Source organism: Strix uralensis, chromosome 6 (assembly GCF_047716275.1).
Source record: "Strix uralensis isolate ZFMK-TIS-50842 chromosome 6, bStrUra1, whole genome shotgun sequence".
NCBI classification, from domain to species: Eukaryota; Metazoa; Chordata; class Aves; order Strigiformes; family Strigidae; genus Strix; species Strix uralensis.
This window is the reverse complement of record NC_133977.1, coordinates 23,488,019-23,511,454: the sequence shown is the minus strand read 5'-3', so window position 1 is coordinate 23,511,454 and position 23,436 is coordinate 23,488,019. Positions and strand designations below refer to the sequence as shown.

General features: G+C 38.1%; 3 protein-coding genes across 5 annotated transcripts in view; all 3 read left to right on the top strand.

Moving 5' to 3' along the window:
- The window catches only part of LOC141945556 (uncharacterized), a 34,464-nt gene extending 31,181 nt beyond the window's left edge, over positions 1–3,283 (top strand). The window contains exons 32-35 of the mRNA XM_074873970.1: positions 592–830; positions 1,417–1,507; positions 1,588–1,677; positions 3,072–3,283. Coding sequence (XP_074730071.1) covers positions 592–830; positions 1,417–1,507; positions 1,588–1,677; positions 3,072–3,283 — 632 coding nt within the window. The remainder of the gene's footprint in view (positions 1–591; positions 831–1,416; positions 1,508–1,587; positions 1,678–3,071) is intronic.
- Positions 3,284–4,950: 1,667 nt separating this feature from the next.
- BBS5 (Bardet-Biedl syndrome 5) lies at positions 4,951–17,869 on the top strand. 2 transcript variants are annotated; one of them, XM_074873283.1, is made up of 13 exons: positions 4,957–5,591; positions 7,280–7,362; positions 8,179–8,244; positions 10,067–10,116; positions 10,787–10,914; positions 11,787–11,922; positions 12,919–13,014; positions 13,516–13,578; positions 14,093–14,227; positions 14,337–14,420; positions 16,191–16,214; positions 16,330–16,432; positions 17,510–17,869. In XM_074873283.1, exons 1-12 carry the CDS (start codon positions 5,530–5,532, stop codon positions 16,429–16,431), a joined length of 1,029 nt encoding a protein of 342 aa, XP_074729384.1. In that variant the 5' UTR covers positions 4,957–5,529; the 3' UTR covers position 16,432; positions 17,510–17,869. The 2 variants fall into 2 exon arrangements, with proteins under 2 accessions (XP_074729385.1, XP_074729384.1); XM_074873284.1 differs by lacking the exon at positions 12,919–13,014 and having other exon boundaries at positions 4,951–5,591; positions 16,330–17,869.
- A 156-nt stretch (positions 17,870–18,025) lies between these two features.
- The window catches only part of KLHL41 (kelch like family member 41), a 13,627-nt gene continuing 8,216 nt past the window's right edge, over positions 18,026–23,436 (top strand). Inside the window, exons 1-3 of one of the 2 annotated variants that reach the window (XM_074873275.1) lie at positions 18,026–20,205; positions 22,933–23,090; positions 23,183–23,290. In XM_074873275.1, the coding sequence (XP_074729376.1) occupies positions 19,096–20,205; positions 22,933–23,090; positions 23,183–23,290 (1,376 nt within the window). In that variant the 5' untranslated portion in view covers positions 18,026–19,095. The remainder of the gene's footprint in view (positions 20,206–22,932; positions 23,091–23,182; positions 23,291–23,436) is intronic. The other variant, XM_074873274.1, reaches the window with a different exon arrangement.

The following is a 23,436-nucleotide window of genomic DNA, read 5'->3' as shown; positions in this document are numbered from 1 at the left end:
TGTGGATATGTTATATTTTGATGCTGATCAGTATTAATTACAAGGTGCAAGGTAGAGGGAACTTAAGAGATAGAGATTCCCTTCTTTTAAGGAGTCACGTTATAGGGCAATGATTCATCATGCCAGCAGGGGATGTTGTCTACAGTGTAGGAAAACAGCTGCTTAAACTAGCTTCCCAAGCTGAGTAACTGCTCACTGTAAATCTGCTGGAGTGAAAACCAGAAACAAACCCAGTGGGGTAAATTCTGCTTATCCACTTCCATTGGGAAATAACCCATTTTCACTGGGTTATTCACATGAGCAAGGTAAGCAGTTATTTTCCTGCTACCAACTGGTAGTTGTTACTAAGCTCAGATGAACACATTTAGGTGAGTTCATTGTATTTTGTACCATGCAGAGGATTTACAGGCTAACAGATTTGTGACAAATAAAAGCCATAGTCCAGAGAGCCTGAAATAATCTTCTTAGATGCATATAAATAATCCAAAGGAGTACTGGATTGCATGTGCATTATTTATGTATATAAATAATCCAAATTCAAAAAATACATTTAATTTCTCAATATGATGAGGTTTTTATTTTTTTAAACAGCTCTGGAGTCCAAATTAGTCAACCAATTCTGTGAAGATGAATATGGTACCTTAATATACAACCGTAATGGAAATGGTGCGAGCATAAATGGACCATCTTTCCATTCAGTATCTTCAAGTTCTTTACATTACATACTTCAGAACAACGTTAATAGACAATCACTTGCAGTACAGACACCTGGAGTATCTACAGTAGAAAGTCCTCTGAGTCTTGGTGATCTTCCTCAACCATTAGCCCCGGTATGAAAATTCAGCAGGCTTTAATGAGGAGAAGTTTATATATATCTCCTTCTCTGTTGCTTGATATAATACGTGACTTTCCCCCTACTTTTCTACAGGACAGGTACTGTAACACAGGCCCCTTTAACTTGGTATGCTCAGAGCTGGTTGTTCCACATTCTGTTGTTGCATGCAGTCAGTTAGTTATCTAATGGCTATAATTTATTCCTGATACTGTTACAAGGATTATGATTCATGTGTTTAACACAGTAATATTTGTGCCACAGTGTGAAACATGTTATTAAAATGCAATTACACTGTAATAATTAAGTCTAAGAATAGAAATTAAACTCAATTGTAGTCTATATTTTTAAGTTTATAAATAAAATTATGTAAAGGTCCACTAAAAAAATATATATCCCAGGTTTAGGATTGACAACCCTCCTGGTAAACCAACCAGGTGAGGTTAAAATTCTGATTCTTAGCACTGAAGTCAGGGTAAATGGGAAGGAAAAACATTAGAAAAACTCTAAGTGATGAAGGGCCTGTTCATTCTGAGACTCTTCACAATAACTGAAAAGCAAAGAAAATCAAATGCTTATTTCAGACCAAAGTACCTCCTGTGGTAGTATATGAAGCCCATGAAGAGGAACAAGAGGAGGAGGAACAGTCATCCTTGCTAACAGTGGACACTAGAGGTATTTTTATCATCATTCATTTCTTTTCATTTTTGGCTGATCAAAAATCACTGTCTCATTCTGTTTCTTTTCACCTGCAGCTGTGGTACCATTATTGCCATCTAAACCATCACCATCAGATAAAGTGATTACATCATCTCTTTCAACTGCAGCACTCACACCAAGACCAGGTTATAGATCATAACTAGTTTTACATTTTGTTCCCTCTTATCCTGATTCTGACTTTTCATAAAGCTTTAAATCAGACTAATTTTGTTCCACTCTCTGAAGATTTCATGAGCCCATGCTGTGAAAGAGAATCCATTTCAGGATTTTATAACAGATTTAGTTGTAGTTCCTGTCCAGCCTGTTCACCAGTTCTTGTCTTGCCAAATTCCAAATCCCACTGCTCCACTTACAGCAGAAGCATGGTCAGCTATAACCTGAGACAGAGCTCATAAACGGCATCAAAAAAAGAACATAGGGCTAGCTGAGGTGGGCCAGTGAGCAGGTAATTTGTCAGCCAAGAAGGGGCAGTCTATGGAGATGGGAGGCTTCATTAAAGACAATGATTTCAGAATTGGACAGAAAAAGCAGATTTCTCCTTCAGAGAAGAAATAGGAAAAAATGGTGTTTAGTCTTTTGAAGGAAAGTATAGTAATTAGCTGACTGTTCAAGGATTGATTCTTTTCCTATGAAATGTCCAAATGTATTCTGTTCATTATTTGGGTGATTCACACTTCTGAGTTCCAGTAATAGTGCATTATGAAGAGAGCAATAGAAACACATTCCCATGCTTTCTGGGAACATGGGCATGACTATTATTCTGCCTCTGGCAATAACTTTTTTTTTTTTTAAAGTGTCAAGATACCAGTTGCCAAAGACAGAATATGAATGTGACAACATTAAACTTGAACTATTTTCTCTCTCATGGTATTATTGAATGAGACTAGATTAGTATGTTGCAGTCCTCTAACGCGTATCTGTAGGAATCATTATGCCAACAAGCTTTGCATTCCAACTTAACCTAATCAGTATGTACATAATTACTACCATTTTATTAGATAAGTAGCACAAACATCTTACAAGAGAAAGACTAAAGTTTTATATTCTTCTCACTATTCTAATGCCTCTTCCCCCACACCACAAAGAGAACTAATGGACTGAAGCAATGTACTGTGGATGGATGATGGTCATACTTGTGGTTCAAAAATAGCAGATGCAACTAGCTTACAGCTCTTTGGCTTACAGTTTTGGGTTGCTCACAAAACTGGTTGCTGATAATTAGATTTTACAACTTAGATTTCAAAATTATCAGATTCATATTGTTTGCTCTTCTTGTATGTGAAGCCATAATACTATTATTTCTGGCGTTACTAGAACCATGCTAGTAATGGAACAGTTTACTTGACCTACTAAGATGCACTTTTAACTTGCCTTCAATGCTAACATCTTCAGAAGTAAAAGTGAATCTTAAACTGCTCTATAACAATAGCAGAAACAATAAAATCAGAGTTAAAATCTATGCAATATATTTGACTTTGACAAACTGAATTGTTTCTATTACTTTCTTTCTTTATTTTAGAAAGTATCCTGGACCCCCGATGCAAGTTAAGGCTGGATCAAGGGTCATGCCGTGTTTATATCATAAAATGGTATTATGATAAACAAGCCAATGCTTGTGCTCAGTTTTGGTATGGTGGCTGTGATGGAAATGCAAACCGCTTTGAGAGTGAAGAGGAATGTAGAGAGGCTTGTGTATTTTTTTCTGGAGGTAGGAATTTATCTCTACATTAATAACGAGCAAGTTGAAGCTATTGATTGTTTGGGTTTGTTATCAAGTATCCAGCATTGTATGTAAAACCAAATCCACTAATTTAAATAATGTTAACATTATGAATTCATATGTTCACTCATTAAAAAAACTGTACCTATGCAAGTTCACTTTCATTCTTTTTGCATATATTGTATGATGTAGTCCTTGTGTAACAAAATAGCAATTTTTCAGCAGTGTCAAGAGTACAAAATTTCCTTTTTACTATAGTAAGACCAATATAGCATTTGCCATAGTAATTGCCCTTCCTTCATCTAGATCTTTAAATATTATCATTGTACAATCACTAACTATACCTCATTTTAAATAATATATATGGCTTTGGAAAGCAGTCTTTGGTCATTAAAATTATGTAATTTCTTTTCTCTCTGTTACAGAAATCTGATATTTGGCATGGATTCTGCAATGAAGACTTCACTTTTTTAAGCAAAAGCATTCCCACAAATCCTATTTTAATATTTCAAGCATAAAATATCAATTTCCAAATTACATGCAGAGCACTACTCAGTACAGATAAATACAGCAAGTGCATCAGCTTGTGGCCTATGTGCTCTCCAGGTCAGAAGACAGGGAGGTGACTCAGCTACCCACTTTTCCCAACCACATCACAGTTACATTTAGTCCTTTTTTCTGTAAATTTTCCTCCATTTCCATTAGCTAGCAAGATACATGACAAGTACAGTTAAAATACACCAACAGATTTATATGAGTAACTATGCTAATAGCTGGCATCACTAAATTAGGTTAGTTCCATGTCTAAAGTGGTCTTTGACATGTGTTTCTCTTCTGAAAGCCAAGTCTAACTTTTAAATGCATTTTAGTATTTTCATCTCTCTTAAAAATTTTTTTAAACTTATGTCCAAAACACCAAACGCAGCATAGAGTTTATTCTTTATTGCCCATCACTACTATATTGCTTTTTACTTTTATGTCTGCTTGTATATGATGTATTTCCTATTACTTGACTTATATACTTAAAAGCTTGTTTCTAATAAAAGATTTCTGGTTTTATTGCCAGGACAGAGAACAGATAATGGTACCTTTACAGGACTAAAACCTTAACCTCAGAGCTAAATCACACTTACTGTGTAATGTGCTCCTGATGATGTAACTGGATTTCTGCCACAGCCCTTAACATGACTGAACATCTCAGATTACAGACTCCTGCGTATGAAACCCGATGATCATTTTTGGCTGGGTTTGTGCGTTTTTTTCCCTAAACAAATGGTAAATTCAGCATACCAACAAAAGATGGAATTTGGCCTCAAGCTAAAGACCCGCTACGCGTCCTACTTCTAGAGCCCCCGCCCCGGCCTGGCCTTCCCTCCGGCGCCGCCGCAGAGCCCCTCCGGTGACCGCTGGCACGGCGCTCTGCCCGCCAGCGCGGGAAGCAGCGGGGCGGAGGGAGAAGAGGACGGAGGGAGAGGAGGAGGAGGGAGGAAAGGAGGAAGAAGGAGAGGGGGAGGGAGGAGAAAGAGGAGGAAGGACGGGCGGCACCGTCGACGTTTTTTACTTCATCGGGTTTGTATCGACTTCTCGGTGGGTGGCAGCGGGCTCCTCGCCAATTCAGGGACCAGCTCCAGGGAAAGAACTGCCAAAGGACAAGTTTCTTCCTATGATTCGTACTTATTTATTTTTTTAGTTGAAAGTGGGAGCATACTACATTTAAAATCCCGCTAGATACAATTTTCAAGTTATTCCAAATTAAAAATATGATACATCCCACCTAGTTTAAAAAAAAAAAAAACAAACAACACAACAAAACCAAAAAACACTGGACTTAAAGGCTGTAATTTACCGAGTAAGCGAGGGTTTCAGAGGTTTGAGGTTTACCGACCGTACAGGGGCCCGGTTTAACGATCGCCCACGGCAATACAGCTGTTACCTTGTACCAGACAAAACTAAAACGTGAGGAAAAGCTGCAACTACCACATGTTCTGACGGCTCAGAGCACTCCGCTCCCCCTCAAAAACTCTCACCAGCGCTGGGCCGCTGCCGCGGCCGAGGCTGCGCTGCCGAGCCTGTACAGCCGCTCCCGCGCCGCGCGCAAGGCACGCGCGGCCGCCACCTCAGCCGAGCCGGGGGCGGGGCTAGGGCCGGCGGGACAGCGGGCGCCCCACCCCCGGCCAGCGCCGCAGCCAATCCCGATCGCTGCGGGAGCGCGAGACACCAGCCCCGTCGCCACGGCGGCGCGCCGCGGTCGGCAGCCATGAGCGCGGTGCTGGACGTGCTGTGGGAGGACAGAGATGTCCGCTTCGACATCTCCCCGCAGTGAGTGTCGTCGCCCTGCCCTGCCCTGCCCTGCCCTGCCCTGCCCTGCCCCGCCCCGCCCCGCCCCGCCCTTACGGCAGGGCTCTCGGGCCCGTCCGGCGCCTGTCAGTAGGCTGAGCGCTGTCTCTCAGTAGGCTGAACATGGCGGCCATTAGTGGCGCGTTGCATGCTGGGAGCCTTCCCAGAGTGGTGGCGCGGGGCGAGCGTGTTTTCCTGTCAGGGCGGGAAAAGGCTTGTGTGGCCACTGAGACTCAGGCGGGTAGGGGGAGTCGAGTCACCGTTTACAATCTATAAAACAAAAGGAAAGAAAAAAAGTTGCACACTGGAGAACTGAGGGAAGGGTGTTCTTTTCACAGCCGCCTGTAGCGTTACCTGGCGCTGAGAAGTAAAAACAAACTTAAGGTGTGTTTGAGGGGGCGGTACCAGTCACTGGTAACACGGACTCGGTGTCCCTACCGTGGTGTGGGCAGCCTGAGCTCACGGGAACGGGCAGTGGCTGCGCAGCCTCTGAGGGGCCGGAGCTGGAGGGTTGTCACGTCCGTCCTCGTGGCGGCAGTGCTTCCTCACTCCTGTGGGCCTTGACCTCTGATGAGCTGTCAGCCTTATCTGAGACATAAAACTTATGCTCTGGCTTCTGTGGCCTGACCCTGCATAGCTTTTGTAATATAAAGCTAGGAATTAGCAGCTGGTTGGTGATGGTTTTTGGGGGTGGAGGCTGAAAGTGTACTATCATGCTTCATCTCCCTCCTACTCCCCTCAGACGTGCTGCCTGCAGTAATTTTAGAAACATGAAATTGTATCTTGTATGTTTAAGCAGTTCTGTCTTATTTTCTTGTAGAATTGTCATGTAGACAGGGGCTGCTTCCATATTTTATTTAATGCTAATGTTACTATTCTTGCTACCTCCTGTCTAGTATCTTTTGTGCTGTTCTGGTGATGTATTAAGTCCATACCTAGTGTCTCAATCCTGATCTCCAGTGATATCTCATGAAATTCCCCTCCTGATAATGCATTTTGTTTCTGTCATGCCAATACACTGAAGAGTTTTGGCAGCTTTACACAATACGATTAAAATACAGCAAAATTTCACACTACATCTGTTGTTATGTAATTAAGTGGTTAGACCAGTTAAATGAAGCAAAATAAAATAAAAAAAAAAAAAACACCAAAAAACAGCCAAACAAAACCCTACACCCTTTGTGGAAAATTTAACAGAGCATTTCACATGTCAGTATACATCTGATATTTCATTTGCCAGCATCTATTCTTTCCTGAGTCTAGTTCCACTCCTTATGACATAAATGAACAGCAAGAGGCAAGAAACTAGCCATTAAAAATCATGTGAATGCAACTTTTTTGCTTTTCCCTCCCATTTTCACACACTTTCTCCCTATTTGGGGTATAGTTTGCTTGGTCCCACTTGCTACATAATTTTTTATTTACCATTATAATGTAGTAATAAAGGCATTAATATTTTTCATATGCCAGATGTAGTGATAACAATTTCAGGTATATAATGTTGATTTGTGTATATGTGCGCATATGTGGATTTTTCATTATATAATGTACTAAGCAAAAAAAGGAGAAAGGAAAGTGAAGAAAGGAAATAGAAATGGCCACCTTTTGGAGGATAAATCTAATCTGTTTTTCACTAGGTAATTTTTTTCTTCTTGTATTTTTTCTTTTAGACAAATGAAAATGAGACCTGGAGAGGTCCTTATAGACTGCTTAGAGTCTGTTGAAGATACCAAAGGAAACAATGGAGACAGAGGTAACTGCATATTCAGGGAAATTGTAATTTTTCTAATATTTAACCTGTGTAGGTTCATGAAAGTCTTGTCTGGTTTCCCTTGAACTTGGTGTCCGTGGTCTGTTGCAGAAGACAGATCCTGCCTGTTTCACAGATCTCTCCCCTTGGAGTATTTTCAAATAGGATCCCTTGTTCAAAGTGATAATCTTGTCTCAGAATTTGTTTAGAATTTGTTTAGAATTGAAAGCCTTGTGAGAATAATCCATTTATAATGATCACATTTTGGTGATCTTTTGCTGTAATCATGTTTAATGCTTAGTTTTTCCTAACCTGGTTTAAACCGAATCAGTAATGAATATAGTGTGCAAGGGCATGAAGCTGCCAGCATGATGAGATGACCCTTCCTGGCGTTGGATGTGCTGCTGTACAGGGTACAGAATCGAAGAAATTTGCATGTGACAAAGGGGTGAGGTTATTCATGAAGACAGCTGCGATAGTTAATTCACTGCCTTCCTCTTCTCCCCAGAGCAGTTCTGCACTGATTGTGTCTCCGCATTTTTACCATAGGCAGATGGATGTGAAATCAGTAACTGTTCTTGGTTTGGTTTTGAGGAATTTTGGTATATATTAGAGGTTGTTTCATTTGTTCCTCGCTGGATTTTCTCTCCTAACATTCAAAACAAAAAACCCTGTTTAGTCATTTTTCTGCTTTTTCCCATCAAGGCGAAGGAATATTCTGGTGTTTCAAAACTAGAGGTAAAATATGTACTGCAGAATGGAACATTTAATTTTATGGAAGTTATTCAGATTAAAAATATCTACACTCTTTATTTCCAGGTAGACTGCTTGTGACAAATTTGCGGATTATTTGGCGTTCATTGTCACTGCCCAGAGTCAATCTCTGTAAGTATCATCTCCTGTTAAACAGCGGCAAATTCTGTGTTTCCTTTGTGGTTGCATGCTATTCTTTGACAATAGTATTGATTACAGTACAGAATAGTATAGCTCTGTTGCTCTGTACAGTCTGAAATAAACTGTTACTAATAGAATCTATTTGTAATATAGGAACTGTTATAATAATTCATAGTAAAATATTCAATGTTAATTTCTCAGAACAGAAGTTGAAGAGTACTTCAGACATATTTTTTGTTTGGCCTATGTGGGATTCATTTGTTTTTCTGGAAAGAAACAAAGTTTGAGTTTCTTCATGCTTTGCTTTATTTGTACCTCTTGTTGTCACCTGTTTATTCACATTCTGTATTGTCCGATAGTTTTTATTCCCCACCAGTACCTACCTTTCTGAATTTACTACTGTAAGCTCTAAATAAGCTTCTGATTTTAACTGTATGAGTAACTAGCAAGTCTACTCATATTTAATTTAATTAGCTGAAAAAGGGGCAGGATGTACTTACTTGTACCCAAATTATTTCCAGTGCTCAGTTCCCAAAAGCCAGTCAACATTGAAAATCTGTATTCTGTTCATAATGTATATACTTTGCCTGCTTGCTGTTCTGCATTTGCTAACTCATATAAGTGCATGCACACACACTGCTACTTTTACATGCATTTATAAAATTTTAAAAAATAATTGTTTGCTCGTGTATTTAAGTTTTAGAATAGACCTTTTTAGAGGAGATCACAAAGAAACTTACAGAGTAGTTCAGCCCTATAGAAGCTCAAGGAAGTCTAACCTGTGGCTTTTAGAGTTTAAAATACTCTCTAGCTTTCATGATAAGGCATTATTTCTTACATTAAGGTGTAATTATTTTAAGGTGCAATTGCATTATTATAAAATAAAATAAAAATTATTTGATGCCATTTTTGAACATTGCTGTTTCTTTTAGTTTTAGAAAATTTCTTGTAAGCAACTGAGGAAATAGTCTTTTTCTAGTATTTTCATAAGTATTAATTCTGTAAAGACTGAATATTCTTACCTACAGAACTGCTGCTACATCTGAGCTTTTGGAGAGACAGAATCTTCCCAAAGCAAATTCTAGTTCTCCTGTGATTATTTTTTTTGTAACAGTATCAGTAGCAAGATTGTCATCTACAGTCAGATTTAGCCCAGGACCATTTCAGTGCATCCGTTTGTTTTGGAAAGAATGGCTAGGATGGTTTGGTTTTATTTGCTATCTGAGCACTACTGTAGAAGAGGCAAAGTGAAATTTATAACTGTTTTTTCTTCTTTTAGTTTCTTCTCCACTTATGCTTTACATTTTGCTGCTTTTTTTTCTTTGTCATGTCCTTAGCTCTTCTTCTATAAAGTACTATATCGATGTAGAAAGTTTTATTTATACGGGTAAAATTTACAGGCAACATCACAATGAAACAGACCTTCTTGAGGCAACAAACACTGAAACAAGGGAAATTCTGATTAGATATTAGAAAAAAATATTCACAAATGGTGGCAATCAAACAGTGGAACAGGGTCCCAGAGTGGCTGTGGAATCTCCTTCTTTGGAAGTATTCAAAACTCAACTGGACAGTACCCTGAGCAGCCAGATGGAGTTGGTCCCACTTTGAAAAGAGCATTGGACCAGGCAACCTCCCAAGGTCCTTTCCTGCTTAAATTAGTCTTTGATTTTATGATGAGGACCCAGACCATTAACCACAAATAGCATCCAAAGCTGTGCTACAAAACTCAGTATTGTACTTTGTAGTTTTGACTATTATTTTTTCTTGTTCTCAAAACTGTTCTTTTTTTTTTTTCTCCCCTAACTTGTAGCTGTTGGTTACAACTGCATTATAAATATAACTACAAGAACTGCCAACTCAGTAAGTTTGAAAAAATACTTTTTAAAATAACAAAAGAAGCTGTAATTCATTGTTTATACTTACTGCACTATATTAACAATAATCTGCAAGTCTGCTTGCAAGGTCAGTAGTAGAATAGTAATGGAAGTTTAGTTTTAAAAGTTGAGAGAGTTTTAGGGTTCTATAGGAGTGTGTTTTTAGTCAGTTTCCTAAGGCAGTAAAACTCATGTAATCACACTCTTTGGTGATTCTTCTGCCCTCTAAGTCAAGCACATGTGTCTAAATTTAACAAAGGTCTAGAGAGGCACTAATTTTGTGCAAGAAAGATCTCAAATACATGGCCTGAATTACATGTAACTGTAAAGCCATTTGTTTGACTTGCAGCAAAGAACTAGCAGGGAGATTATGTAGGTTCCCAGGGCAGCCACAAAACCAAAAATAATGTTTCAGTCATGATACTGCAAACACGTAGCAGGCAGGCTTCATTAGTTCTACTGTTGATGGAACTGCTAGTTTCTCAAAAAAAAATGAGTTCTGTTGAAGACAGCAGTAGATCGGTGGTAGAATCAGGATTACACCTTCAGATACACTATTTAGAACAAAAATTCAGAAAATATGTCAAGATTATTTATTGTCTTTACAGTCAAGCTACTATATTGTCAAAATTTTAAATTTCATTTTTTCCTTACAGAAATTACGAGGGCAGGCAGAAGCTCTGTATATATTGACCAAGTGTAACAATACACGGTTTGAGTTCATATTTACCAATGTTGTCCCTGGGAGTCCCAGACTCTTCACTTCGGTTATTGCTGTACACAGGTAGCATACCTAAAATAGTGTTTCTTTATTTACAAAACTCAATGAATCAAATATGTGGGATTACTACTGCTGATAGACCAGTATGTAACTGCCCACATTTAACATTCAGAAAACTTTCCTAAAACAGGAGAACACGATCTCTGGAAGGAAGGGAGAGAACGATCACAAATTCCAGTAGATAACTGAGCATAATGAAAATTAACATGTATTAATACCAGTCATTGATCACAGTTTATACACCTCGTGTGTATAAACTATCTGAACAAATAAAAGTACAGAAGAGCTACTTTCAGTGTGCATTTTCTATCTATAATCATTTCCCATCATTTTGGACCACGTAATGGAAATGAAGAGTTAAATCCTGGTCAAAACTCCAATTGACTACAAAACAGTGGATGTTTCCCACCTAAAGATAAGTCATCTGAAGGAATGTGTGTATAATACATTACCATAGGTTTCCATTTAAGAGTATGGAGTACTGATGTATGTATATTGGATGTTTCTGACTTAACCAGCACTGAAAAATAAAGGATTCTTGATGTCCATACTATATATAATATGGGACTCAGAAGACTTATGCTTTGCAATAGATTCTGGGAGATTACTATCTTAAGGAAAAGAAAGAATTAGTATACACATGAACAATACAGGAGATCAAAACAGATGTCAAAAAAACCCTTTTGAGTTTAAAGATAACTTCCTTAAGGAAAGCTGAATTATGTAACGGTTTACATTGATGAAGTTTTAATAGTACACATTTTTGTGTGACGTGGTGATAAGAAAAGTTGAAAATACACATTTCATATTGGTGCTAAAACAGTAAAGACAATAGAAAACACTGAAATGGTAATGTGGTGTTTTTTTTTTTTCAGAGCTTATGAAACTTCGAAAATGTATCGTGATCTCAAGCTGAGAAGTGCATTGATTCAAAACAAGCAACTGAGATTATTACCACAAGAACAAATATATGATAAAATCAATGGAGTTTGGAATTTATCAAGTGACCAGGTACAGTGAAAAATGAGACTACGTTGACTATAGCAAGGTTAAAATGTTTTGGCTTTCATCTAGCAATTATGCTACTATAGTTTTGTAACCTCAGAGGAATTACCCTTAATTTGGTTCATCAGCTGATGCATGTGGAGAAGCTGATCCCATGTATTTGCTACTCAGTACAACAAAGTCTCTTTTTGGCAACCTGAAGTCTACGTGACTTGGCTAATATGCAAGGAACTAGATACACAGTTCCTGTTAAAAAGATGAGTCTAAAGCTCTGTATCATCCTGAGAGACAATCGTGTTGTTTCCAAAGTGCTCTGCTGAATATTTGTATGTTTACATGCAGCTTTGACTACAGTGTAAGACTATATTGTTTTTTGATTACTGGAAATTGAAAATATTGGAATAGGAATCTATGTCTTAAAACATGGAAAAATAAAGACTTTAAGGAAAAAATAGAAAACATTTGTATTACTTTACAGGGCATTAGTTGCAAGTATTTCCAAAGACATGAAACAAAATGGGAGCTGTTATTTCTGTCTGTGCAATTTTAGTCCAGAATGGAAATAGGATCCATCTAGACAAGCTAAAAAGTTCTTTCCTCTACATTCCCTTGGCACACATCTCCACAATTCCCTAAGTTTAACCCGCATGCCATTATACTTACGCTATATGCCAATTCCAGATCTGTACAGTTAAGAACACTCAGATGCTTCATGTACTCCCATGAGGCCTGCCGTGCTGTGATTTGATCCTGCTTTGCTGCAGTGATAGGTACTCCCAGCTATTTTCACTACTTGGGTGCTGTATCCTTTAAAGATTGGGTCTTGCTTCCTTGCAATCAGTAGAAGCATTTCAACTGGTTTTGGTGGGAAAGAATCAGGCTTTTATTGAATTAAATATGCGGGTGCATCCCACTTGTGTTTAAATGGATAGCAGTAATCATCATGTTTGGAAAAAAGACTCTATACTTCAAAGCAGTTCTAACATACTTTTTCTTTAACAGGGAAATTTGGGAACATTTTTTGTTACTAATGTGAGAATAGTTTGGCATGCAAATATGAATGATAGCTTTAATGTCAGCATACCATATCTACAAATTGTAAGTATCTTAAAACAACCATTTTCAAAATGAAATGGCATAAGTTCAAGTCTTCAGTTAAAACTCCCAGCTTACTAAAACTAGTATTTCCTGTCCCGTAGTCAGGGAGGAATTTAGACTTACCGGCATGAACCACAGCATAGATTTTTTTTCTGTCCAGATTAATCGGGGGCTTTCATGAGCAGGTGCAGATGTTGAAAATGGCTTGTATTTCCAATTTTCAAACTGTTTACTATGATGCTTCATGCCACCTATGTACATTGGGATTAATGATCTGTGAACCTGATGTTCAGAAATGAACTGTTACCACTCACCACTTCTGATGAAAACACTTTTCCCTGAGGTTCAGGGGTTCAGATTTGTAATGGTAAATGGGAAGGAATGCTGGTAGCCAGTCTTCCAGAACCAGTTATTAGTACAGGATGAGAAAAAGGATAAAGCAGATTTTTGTCAAGTAATTCCAAAATTTTTAACACCAGATTTTTACCTCTTTACCATTAGCATTCAATAAAAATAAGAGACTCAAAGTTTGGCTTGGCACTTGTGATAGAGAGTTCGCAGCAGGTAAGAAGCTTTAATAGCCTGCCTTCATTGGTTACATTTTTATATATAATAGTTCTCTAATTCTGAAATGTTATAGGGTTACTTTTAAGGTACTCAGAGTGTTCCTTCTGTGTGGCCTTTTGAACACAACTTTTAAAAAGTCGTACTTATTTACTGTATCTGAAAGCTTCTTTGATAATAAACATTTGCTGAGTAGCTAGAAATAAATCATTAGGATCACTTCTGAATTTCTCTCACCCTTGTTTGTTTTTGTTTTTCTGTGTAAGAAGTTTTTTCTCCACTTATATAATGGGCTATCAGTTAAAAGCTTATTTACCTCATAGACAAGCTTTGTCATTGTTTTTATTTCACCCATGGTTTTGGTATTATAAGATAATACCAAAATACAGATAATGTTTTACAGCAAACTAGAATTTGCTATCATTAAATTGAAAATCCCTATGAAGGGGAAAAAGTTGTTTAAATAATAAACAACACTAATAAATACATGTCTTCTTTTTTCTTTGTTATATAGAGTGGAGGATATGTACTTGGTTTTAAAATAGACCCTGTGGAGAAACTACAGGAGGCAGTGAAAGAAATTAATTCACTTCACAGAGTTTATTCAGCTAACCCTATATTTGGAGTGGATTATGAAATGGAAGAAAAGGTAATTCACTCATTTATTTTAAATTAGATACAATATTGTGTTAACAGCAGTAATAAAAATATATTAAACAGATGTATGGATTTACTTACATCAGTGTTTTCATTTGCAGCCTCAACCTCTTGAAGACTTAACAGTGGAGCAGGTTCAAGATGATGTAGAAATAGAAGCTGATGAACATACAGATGCTTTTGTGGTAAGCTGCCCCACAGAAAACTAAAAACTAAAATAGTTCTTGTTTGGTTATTCAAATGTAAGCAATGTACAGCTGTAATCCTCTATTAAAGATATGCTACAACTGAACTTCCTATATTTAAAACATACCTACATGCCTTTTATTCAAAATCCTGATTACTACAGGTATTTATTTTGTGTATGGATTTTTAACTTAAGACAAACTAATACTCATAGTTTGTAGTAGATATTTAAAGTAATAGTTGTATGTAGTTTCTCAATACATTAAGGTCAGGAATAGCTTGAAAACCAACAGTAGAATATAATCAAATACATTATATTAAAACAAGTCTTCATGCTCTTGGAGCACATTAATACATACTGATATCTGTACACTCAACATTCATCCAAGATTCAATCTTGAAAGATTTTTAGAAAGGCAGCGATAATTTTGAGTCACTTCTGACAATCTTTGCACTCCTGACAATACCAGTTTAGAAAATCGTATTAGTATCTGTCTCCCAGTATTTCAGGAAAATTTATTTTTTAATGCATTAGGTTGCTTGATGACCTTCTTTCTAGGAATTTCCAAATTTACTGTGCAACCCAGTAACACCTGTCTGTACGATTGACTGCACAAGTTTTTAACTGCTAGCCTTGACACATCAACAATTTACATGTTTCCTTAATTCATCTCTGAAATTTGGTAGATTAGCAGTGCTAGCACCAATCTTATTTCCACCTTCTTTTCTTTTGCTGCCATTTACTGTTGCAGATAAGCTCTAATCTCTTCCTTTCCCTCCTTTTTCCTCACTTTTTGCCTTTTTTTCTTTTCATTTTTGCACATTTTTACCTTTTCCTTAAAGGTAAATTCTGTTTGCTCTGTTGGTGCCTTTGTCACCTGGATTAAATAACTGTGCTGTGCATATTCTAAAACAAAATGGAAGCTGTAAATGATTAGCAGGTGGTTGCTATAGGAGGCAGATTGTCCAGGACCCAAGGAGTGGCTCCACACCAATATTCCATGACACTTGATGACTGCAGTGTAGAGTCTTGTATACCATGAGATCCAGCTGAGAAGGAAAATGCTTTCTTTGCTGCCCCTCACCAGTCCATAGGGGCAGCTGAAGCAAGACCAGGCTCTTCTAGTAAATAAGAAGATCTAAAGCCCGCTGGCCCAGAGACTTCTAGAGCTGGGAATATTTTCAGAGATCTGGTTTCCTGAGGGGTTTGAGCCTGAATTTCCACACACACAGAATAAGAAAAATTGTATCTCTTTCCCAGATCTCTGTCTAAGAATAGAAAAATTTGGTTAATTTTTCAGTTACTCTGTGTTCATTTCTGAGATTGATTATGATGTTAACGGAATTTTGATACTACTAATACATTTTAAGTTAGTTTTTGAAATTGAATAATAAATGCTGCTGCACATGAGGCAGAAAATGCTAGGATGCTGTCTTAACATTTTATTACCTATAAGGTATTTGTCAATGTAACAGATGTAATATGAAAATTTTACCATTTAAAATTTTTTGTTTATTATGATGGAAAATTCAAAGATTGGTATTTAGTGGAAAACAACGTAATCTCCAACTTCTGTTAGAACCCTTTTGTAAATTATTTCAACATAGAAAAAACTGATCTTGTTTACAAAACAAAAATAAAAACCATACAGACTGGTTTGCTGAAGACGATTTATCAAATACGGTTTTTACCCCAAGGAATTAGCAGATTTGGTTTTAGACTTGTTTTTTCCCTGCGATTGTGAGTTCTTTCTTTCTTTCTTTTCCAGGCTTACTTTGCTGATGAAAACAAGGTAAGAACATCTTTTTTCATACTACCAAATTCATGTTGTTAAAATGGGATAGTAAAATTAAAAAGTACCTTCTGCTTTATTTTATTTCCTCTCTTACATCGTGCATTCAAAAAAGCAACATGATCGGGAGCCTGTTTTTTCAGAAGAACTAGGACTTGCAATAGAGAAGCTAAAGGATGGATTCACGCTCCAGGGACTCTGGGAAGTAATGACCTGAGGTAGAGTGGCATGCGTTTGTTTCCTAAAGCGAGGAAAGACCCTCAGTTCTTACTGGGCTTGTGAGATCTGTAGAAGATAATTTAGAAATATTAGAGTAGCAGAGAAAGAACATGCCAAAGCTAAAGAGCAAGCAAATATTAGATAGTATGGCCTCAGGATATGTCATAAAGGAAAGATTATTCAAAACCCTCATATGTGTAAAAGCTTTGTATTTATTACATTGTTTCTGTAAGTAGTGGGAGGACAACCAGTAGCTGAGAAGGGGCGGGGCCCCAGCTGCTGGTGGAAGCCCCGGCCGCAGGCAGGGCCCTGTTCCACCCGTTTTCTGGTCAGGTGGTGTAAGGACCCCAGAAGACTCTCCTGTTTCAGGCCCTGTAAGGACCTGGAAGTCTCTCTCCACCACATGTGTGGTGGCTGCCATTTTATTTCAGCCGCCATTATGTAAAATGTCATACCCCACGTTTTCATAGTGCTTTGTGATTGGCTGACTGTGGGTTTTGACACAGTCGCACCCCAGGTGTTTTCAGGAGCGTGACTGACAGGACCGGCCACCCCATCCTGCTTTGCCCAGAAGGTGGTCAGAGCAGGAAGTGCCCTCCCCTAACAACACAGGGTCTGCCATGGTGTTTCAGCCACCATTTATAGCGGGTAGCCAGCATTTTTTTTTGCCATTTTACCTGGAAGTATGTCAGAAAAGGCAGCCTCTTCCTATGTACATGGAGACCACCATTTGGGATAGGGCAGTGTGTGGTGTATAGTGTGATGCTCAGTATACACAGTGATGTACTTTCCCATAATGATTATATCCAAATCAAATTTCCATAACTTGTTTAATGTTGTGCAACATAGAAATATCATCATATGCAGAACATTTTGTATCTAGGCATGTTGGCTCTGTCATTGCAGCAGTGCTGTGTTACCGATAGCTTTAACGAAAAGCAATACTGTTCCAAATATTAGTTTTCATGTCTTATAATTTTGTTAAATGTTCAGCACATATTATTCCAGGTACTTAATTGTAATCCAGGTATCCTCGTACAGTTTTTTTCTTTTTTTTTTCCCTTTTCTTTTTCTAGAGCACTCTTTTAAAGGAATGATCCAGAAAAAAAGTGTACACACAAATAGCTTCTGTGTCTGAGTCATTAGACCTTTATGATGTTATGTGTTAGAGAGAAATGAGTCATTTATTGTTTAAAGGAAGATGCAGCTGTTACGTTTTCTAGTGAGATAAGACCTCTGCGCTATTTTCTATAAGTGGAAAAAGTCAAATGAGCTCTCCTCCCAGCTGTTGTTTTAGCAGCTGACTGTTATAGTAAAGTAACTGTGGTGTGAATATAATTGTGGTGTTTGTAGAAAATCTTTCAAAGTATATATTTTAATGAAATATTACCTATATTAAAAAGCAATCATGATTTCAATAAAATTTGATAATATTATACCTTGTTGTAGTTCTTGCATTCAAATAGTTGTGTTTTCATCCTGTTTCCATTACACTCAAAGAATGTACCATATGGCTAAAAAGCATTCTCTATATGGGCAAAATACAGTCCTCCATCAAGGTACATTAAACAACTTAAAGTTGCAAATTTGTTTTGGATGTGTATGACAACCTTTAATAAAAATATAAATGTTCCCAGTCTAAATTGTGAAACCTTCAACATATGCATAATTTTTCTAAATTCACATTCACTTTTCAAACTAGTCTGATTTGGGGCTTTTTTAGTTTTTAAATACAGAAATTTTTTAGGTTTTTTAAATTACACATCCATTAAATAATGTTAATATGGTGAATTACATGTTTTTCATTCTCTGTTCTACCTTTCCTATGTACTGGTTTTGCTTTTGTTTAACAGCAGTTAACACCATTTCCAGTACAGTTGAATTTAAAAGGATTGATAATGTCTGCAGATTATCTGAAATTAAGAATGGTGTTTATTAAGGGGGAGTGGAGACTTAATTTTAAATTCTTTTTGAAAGCAGAACTTTACCTGAATATTTTATGTCTAAACAGTGGGGGTTTGTTTACAAATAAATACAACCAAATGGATATTAAGAAGCTCAAAATTAATTTCATAGTCTTATTATCAATATCTGAAGAAACTGCAGATGTGATAGGGGTATGTAAAAAAATAATCTTAGAGTATAGATAATTGATGCAAAGATCTGGATTTTTTTAACATCTTTATGACTGCAGCAATGAGAAGTATTAAGCAGGTCTGAAAAAGTGAACAGGAGTTGCAGCTGACAACTTGATTAATATTTCTATTCCAGAATATTTGGTAACATGTATATTTACAATCTTGCTCATAGCTGTCTCACTGAGGGTCAGATTCTGCTGTCCTTACTCAAGTCAAATAATTTCTTACACTGCACGTAATCTCATTGATTCATTGTGGAGAATGATGGCAAAACCTGACCATAGTGACTAAAATCAACAGTTGCTTCTTTCAGTCTTTGACAGCTGCGAGAGCAACTCTTTTTCCAAACCATCCACCCTAAATTCCGACCTGTAAGAGTATGTACCTATATTTAGCTGACGAGATTAAGTTGCAGAGGCTCCAGGCCGGGCAAAGCACATTGGTCTGCCTTTTTTACAGACAGACCTTTGGGCAGACAACAACTAAAGCTTTCTGCTCCCTCCCCTTTCCCAAGTATTTGCAAAATGGATTCCCAAAGGGAACTCACTGAAGAGCTCAGACTTTACCAATCCACCCTTCTTCAGGATGGCCTCAAGGAACTCCTTGAAGAGAAGAAGTTTATAGATTGCTCTCTAAAAGCTGGTGACAGAAGCCTGCCTTGCCACAGATTGATTCTGTCGGCATGTAGCCCTTATTTTCGTGAGTATTTCTTATCTGAGCAAAATGAAGAGAAAAAGAAGGAGGTAGTTCTAGATAATGTTGACCCCAACATCCTGGATATGATTGTCAAATACCTTTACTCAGCAAGTATTGATCTTAATGATTCTAATGTGCAAGATATTTTTGCTTTGGCCAGTCGCTTTCAGATCCCTTCTGTATTCACTGTGTGCGTCTCCTATCTTCAGAAGAGGCTTGCTGTTGGTAACTGCCTGGCCATCCTCCGACTGGGTGTTCTGCTTGATTGCCCAAGACTTGCATTTTCTGCCCGTGATTTTGTTTCAGATCATTTTGTGCAGATCTGCAAAGAAGAGGACTTCATGCAGCTTGCCCCGCATGAACTTATCTCAGTTATTTCACCTGACAGCTTAAATGTAGAGAAGGAAGAACTGGTATTTGAAGCAGTAATGAGATGGGTCCGAACAGACAAGGAGAACAGAGTGAAGAGCCTGGGGGAAATTTTTGACTGCATACGTTTTCGTCTTATGCCAGAAAAATATTTCAAAGAACACGTTGAGAAGGATGATATAATTAAAAGCAACTCAGACCTTCAGAAAAAAGTAAAGATTATTAAGGATGCTTTTGCTGGAAAACTGCCCGACTCTAGCAAAGGTACAGAAAAGTCAACCAAAGGGGAGGTGAATGGTGATGTAGGAGATGAAGATTTACTGCCTGGCTACCTAAATGACCTTCCCAGGCACGGCATGTTTGTCAAAGACCTAATTCTTCTGGTTAATGACACTGCTGCAGTAGCTTATGATCCTCTTGAAAACGAATGCTACCTAGCAGCCCTGGCAGAACAGATTCCCAGAAATCATTCCAGTATAGTCACCAAACAAAATCAGGTCTACATTGTTGGAGGACTTTATGTGGAAGAGGAGAACAAGGATCAGCCTTTCCAGTCATACTTCTTCCAGGTATAAGCTTTGTAATTGGTGGTGCAATACTAGGTGCCTGTAAGAGTTACTGAAAAGTATTCTGAGTCTGTGCAAGTGAGTTGTCTAGTCTCTGTATGGTCGCTGGAGAGAACTACCTATAGAGAGCTATTCCTGTCTCAGAGAGATAAAAGAAACCAAGGGACTTGCATCTTCTCTTTCAAGATCAAGCCCCTGATGAGATCTCAGAAAAGGTTAAAAGGATTAATATATCTAGGCACTGGCTGTCATTGTTTAAGGCCCAGATTTTTCATGGTACAGGTGCCAAAGTTTAAGCCTAATCATATTTTTGTAAAATACCTTTTGTGAATTTCTGTTAACTTCCATGAAAGTTGAGTGCTTAGCTGCTTCAGATCTAATGAGATGTCTCTTTTTTTTGCATCTGAAATATTTTTATTACAGCAGTAATGTGCATATTTTAAATGCCACTTTTTTGTCACGAAAATTCCAGAAGTCCTTTTGTCACATCTACATTTGAAAACCTAAGGGCATTCTGAAATACATAATTTAGAGGTAGAAGGTTGTTCTTTCTCTTGGCAAACTGTCAATGTCAGTACAGTAAATACTGTGTTTCAACCAAGAGTGTAATTTTATATCTTTGTGAATCTGTATAAATATAAGGCCAATTAATACAAACTGTATTCTGCAACATATATCAGAAAAATTAGCAAAAATACAATATAGCAGGTTTACACCATAAACTAATGTTGTGGTGTTTTTAGCTACCTGGCTACGTGCTTTGGGGGATATTTAAACTATCTTGTGATGAATTATGCAATATGCTGCTGGCCATGTCCTGTCTTTAGGCACATTGGCCTAAAAGAGTGAAAGTAGGTCCTGTTTCAATATGAAATAAAGCAGAGTGATAAGCAGTGACAGAATTTTAAAGCCTTCAGATATTTGAAAATGTAAATATTAAGTGTTTATATGAGTATGGCTCACTGTGATTTCACACACAGTGAAAGCGTTGGTTTCAGGCGTTTGTTCTATTTATGAGAGAGAAGTCTTAGCTTGCTAGAGAGGGATTAGCACTATTATGTAGGTGTAAAACACTAATCACTAAAGTGCAAAACTTGTTACAGAAATATTATTCTAATAGAAATACTGTGTTGATGTCATAATATATTGAATCCAGAACTGAATAGTCTAAGTCTCAGGCTACTGGAAAGGGGTCTCTGAAAAACTAAACCTTGAGATTCATATTAAAAATTGATGAAGTTTTCAGAATCCTACTTTATATGTCTACGTCTATTTCCTGATATCCTGCTCTCTTGCTTGTCATCTTTAACCTTGCTTGCTGCTGCTACTGCCTATAGTTAAAATACTTGTCTCTGTTACCCGTGGGACTGTTGTTCCCTCTAAAATGTGAATATGGTGCCAAACTGATTTTCACTTAGTGATCTCCATTTCTTCACCAGCGAGGCACCTGTTACCATTTTATTTGGTAGCTAGCAACCCAGGAGAAAACAAGGCTGCCATGGGCTCAAAAATGCATGACTAGTTTATGCCCTATCATCAGTAGATAAGTCATCATCAAGACTGATTCACTAAGCATGCTGTGATCTGTGATGGGTACATCTTCTCCCCATTACGCCACCCAGATCCAGCTACTGGGGCAATGAATCTAAATTTCACTGTTGCAATAAAACTCCCTGTCCAATAGGGCTGGTCTATCAAATCTGGGAGATGCATTTCAGCATGGAGACCTTGACTGTGGAACATACTTCTGGAAAAAGGATGTCACTGAGCTATACCCAGATCTGATTACTTTGACTGAACTTTCTCTTGCCTTTACACTCATGCAAACTCACATTTTACCTTCCCTTCCTGTACATCGTGAAGCAAATCTCTATGCAATAGAAGAGAGAAAATACTCTTTTTGAATGTTAGAGAGCATTCAGGTTCAATTGTAAGTTCTCAGATCAAAACAAAAACTAAGCACCACAGTTCTAGGAAAATACTGGTTTGGTTTGTTTGTTTTTCTTCTGTCCTCCTTCTGCTGCTTCTCCTTAGGTGTTTTCAGCATACTGGATGTGACTTGAGACAGCCGTGAGAGCACCTCAGTAGGGATGACATCAGTATTGTTGCCAGTGGAGCTGCACTGCCTGCCTTTTTTGCTTAGGAGTGAAGTCTTTATTCATTGTGCCATCAGAGATCTGAGGAGCTTTTGAGGGTATTTGTGATGAAACACCACCTCTTTTGCTCTAGGGATTGCAGAAGAAACATCTGTGCCATTTGCCATGTAATATTTCCTGATCATGAAGAGGAACGGTGTGAGCATGTCTGGCATCTCTCGTAGCGATGAGCACAACAGGCTAAATGTGTAGGTGTGGAATGGCAGGAGTGTCTGCTCCCTTCAGGCGGGAAGAACAACTTGTTCTTTCCAACATGTTATAGGGAACCCAGAGAGTGAGGGACCTTTGAACAAGGAAGAAGAGCTTAATAAAGAGGCAAAGAAACTCTGTGAGGCTGAGTGAGGTGGAGCAGACGCAAAGAGAGCTGTGTGGCATTGACTCTGCTAGGTCTCAGCACCATGAAGCATGGGTGGGTAGAAGTCATCACTCATGAGCTGCACTGAGGGAAGGGCAGGTTGCAGTCGAGCAGATGAGTTGTTGAGAGACACTGAGTGCAATTTTGTGGAACAATGTTTGTTGTGTGGATTTTTACTATTTGCCTTTCCTAACACTTCCTGTTCTGATGCTCTTTCAGCTGGATAGCGTCGCTGGTGAGTGGGTTGCGCTTCCTCCACTGCCGTCAGCCAGGTGTCTCTTTGGCCTGGGAGAGTCAGACAACAAGATCTATGTAATTGCAGGCAAGGACCTTCGCACTGAGGAGTCTCTAGATTCAGTATTGTGCTATGATCCTGTGTATGTTTAAAATTTAATTATGCCCACTGAGGACACATAAATAGCCCATTGTTAGTTGAAAGAGCCTAACAGGGTTACTCTTCTTGTTCCAGAGCAATGAAATGGGGTGAGATCAAAAAACTACCCATCAAAGTATATGGCCATGCTACTATCTCAAACAATGGATTGATATATTGCCTTGGAGGAAAAACTGATGATAAGTGAGTCTCTAAGTCTTTTCATGACAATTTATGACATGATTTGGTTGGTCCTTTAGAGGTTACTTCCCCTCACACTCAGAAATGAGGGTCTCCCTTTTTTAAATCTCTGGATTAAGGTTGCTAACAATTTGGCAGAGGGGAACACA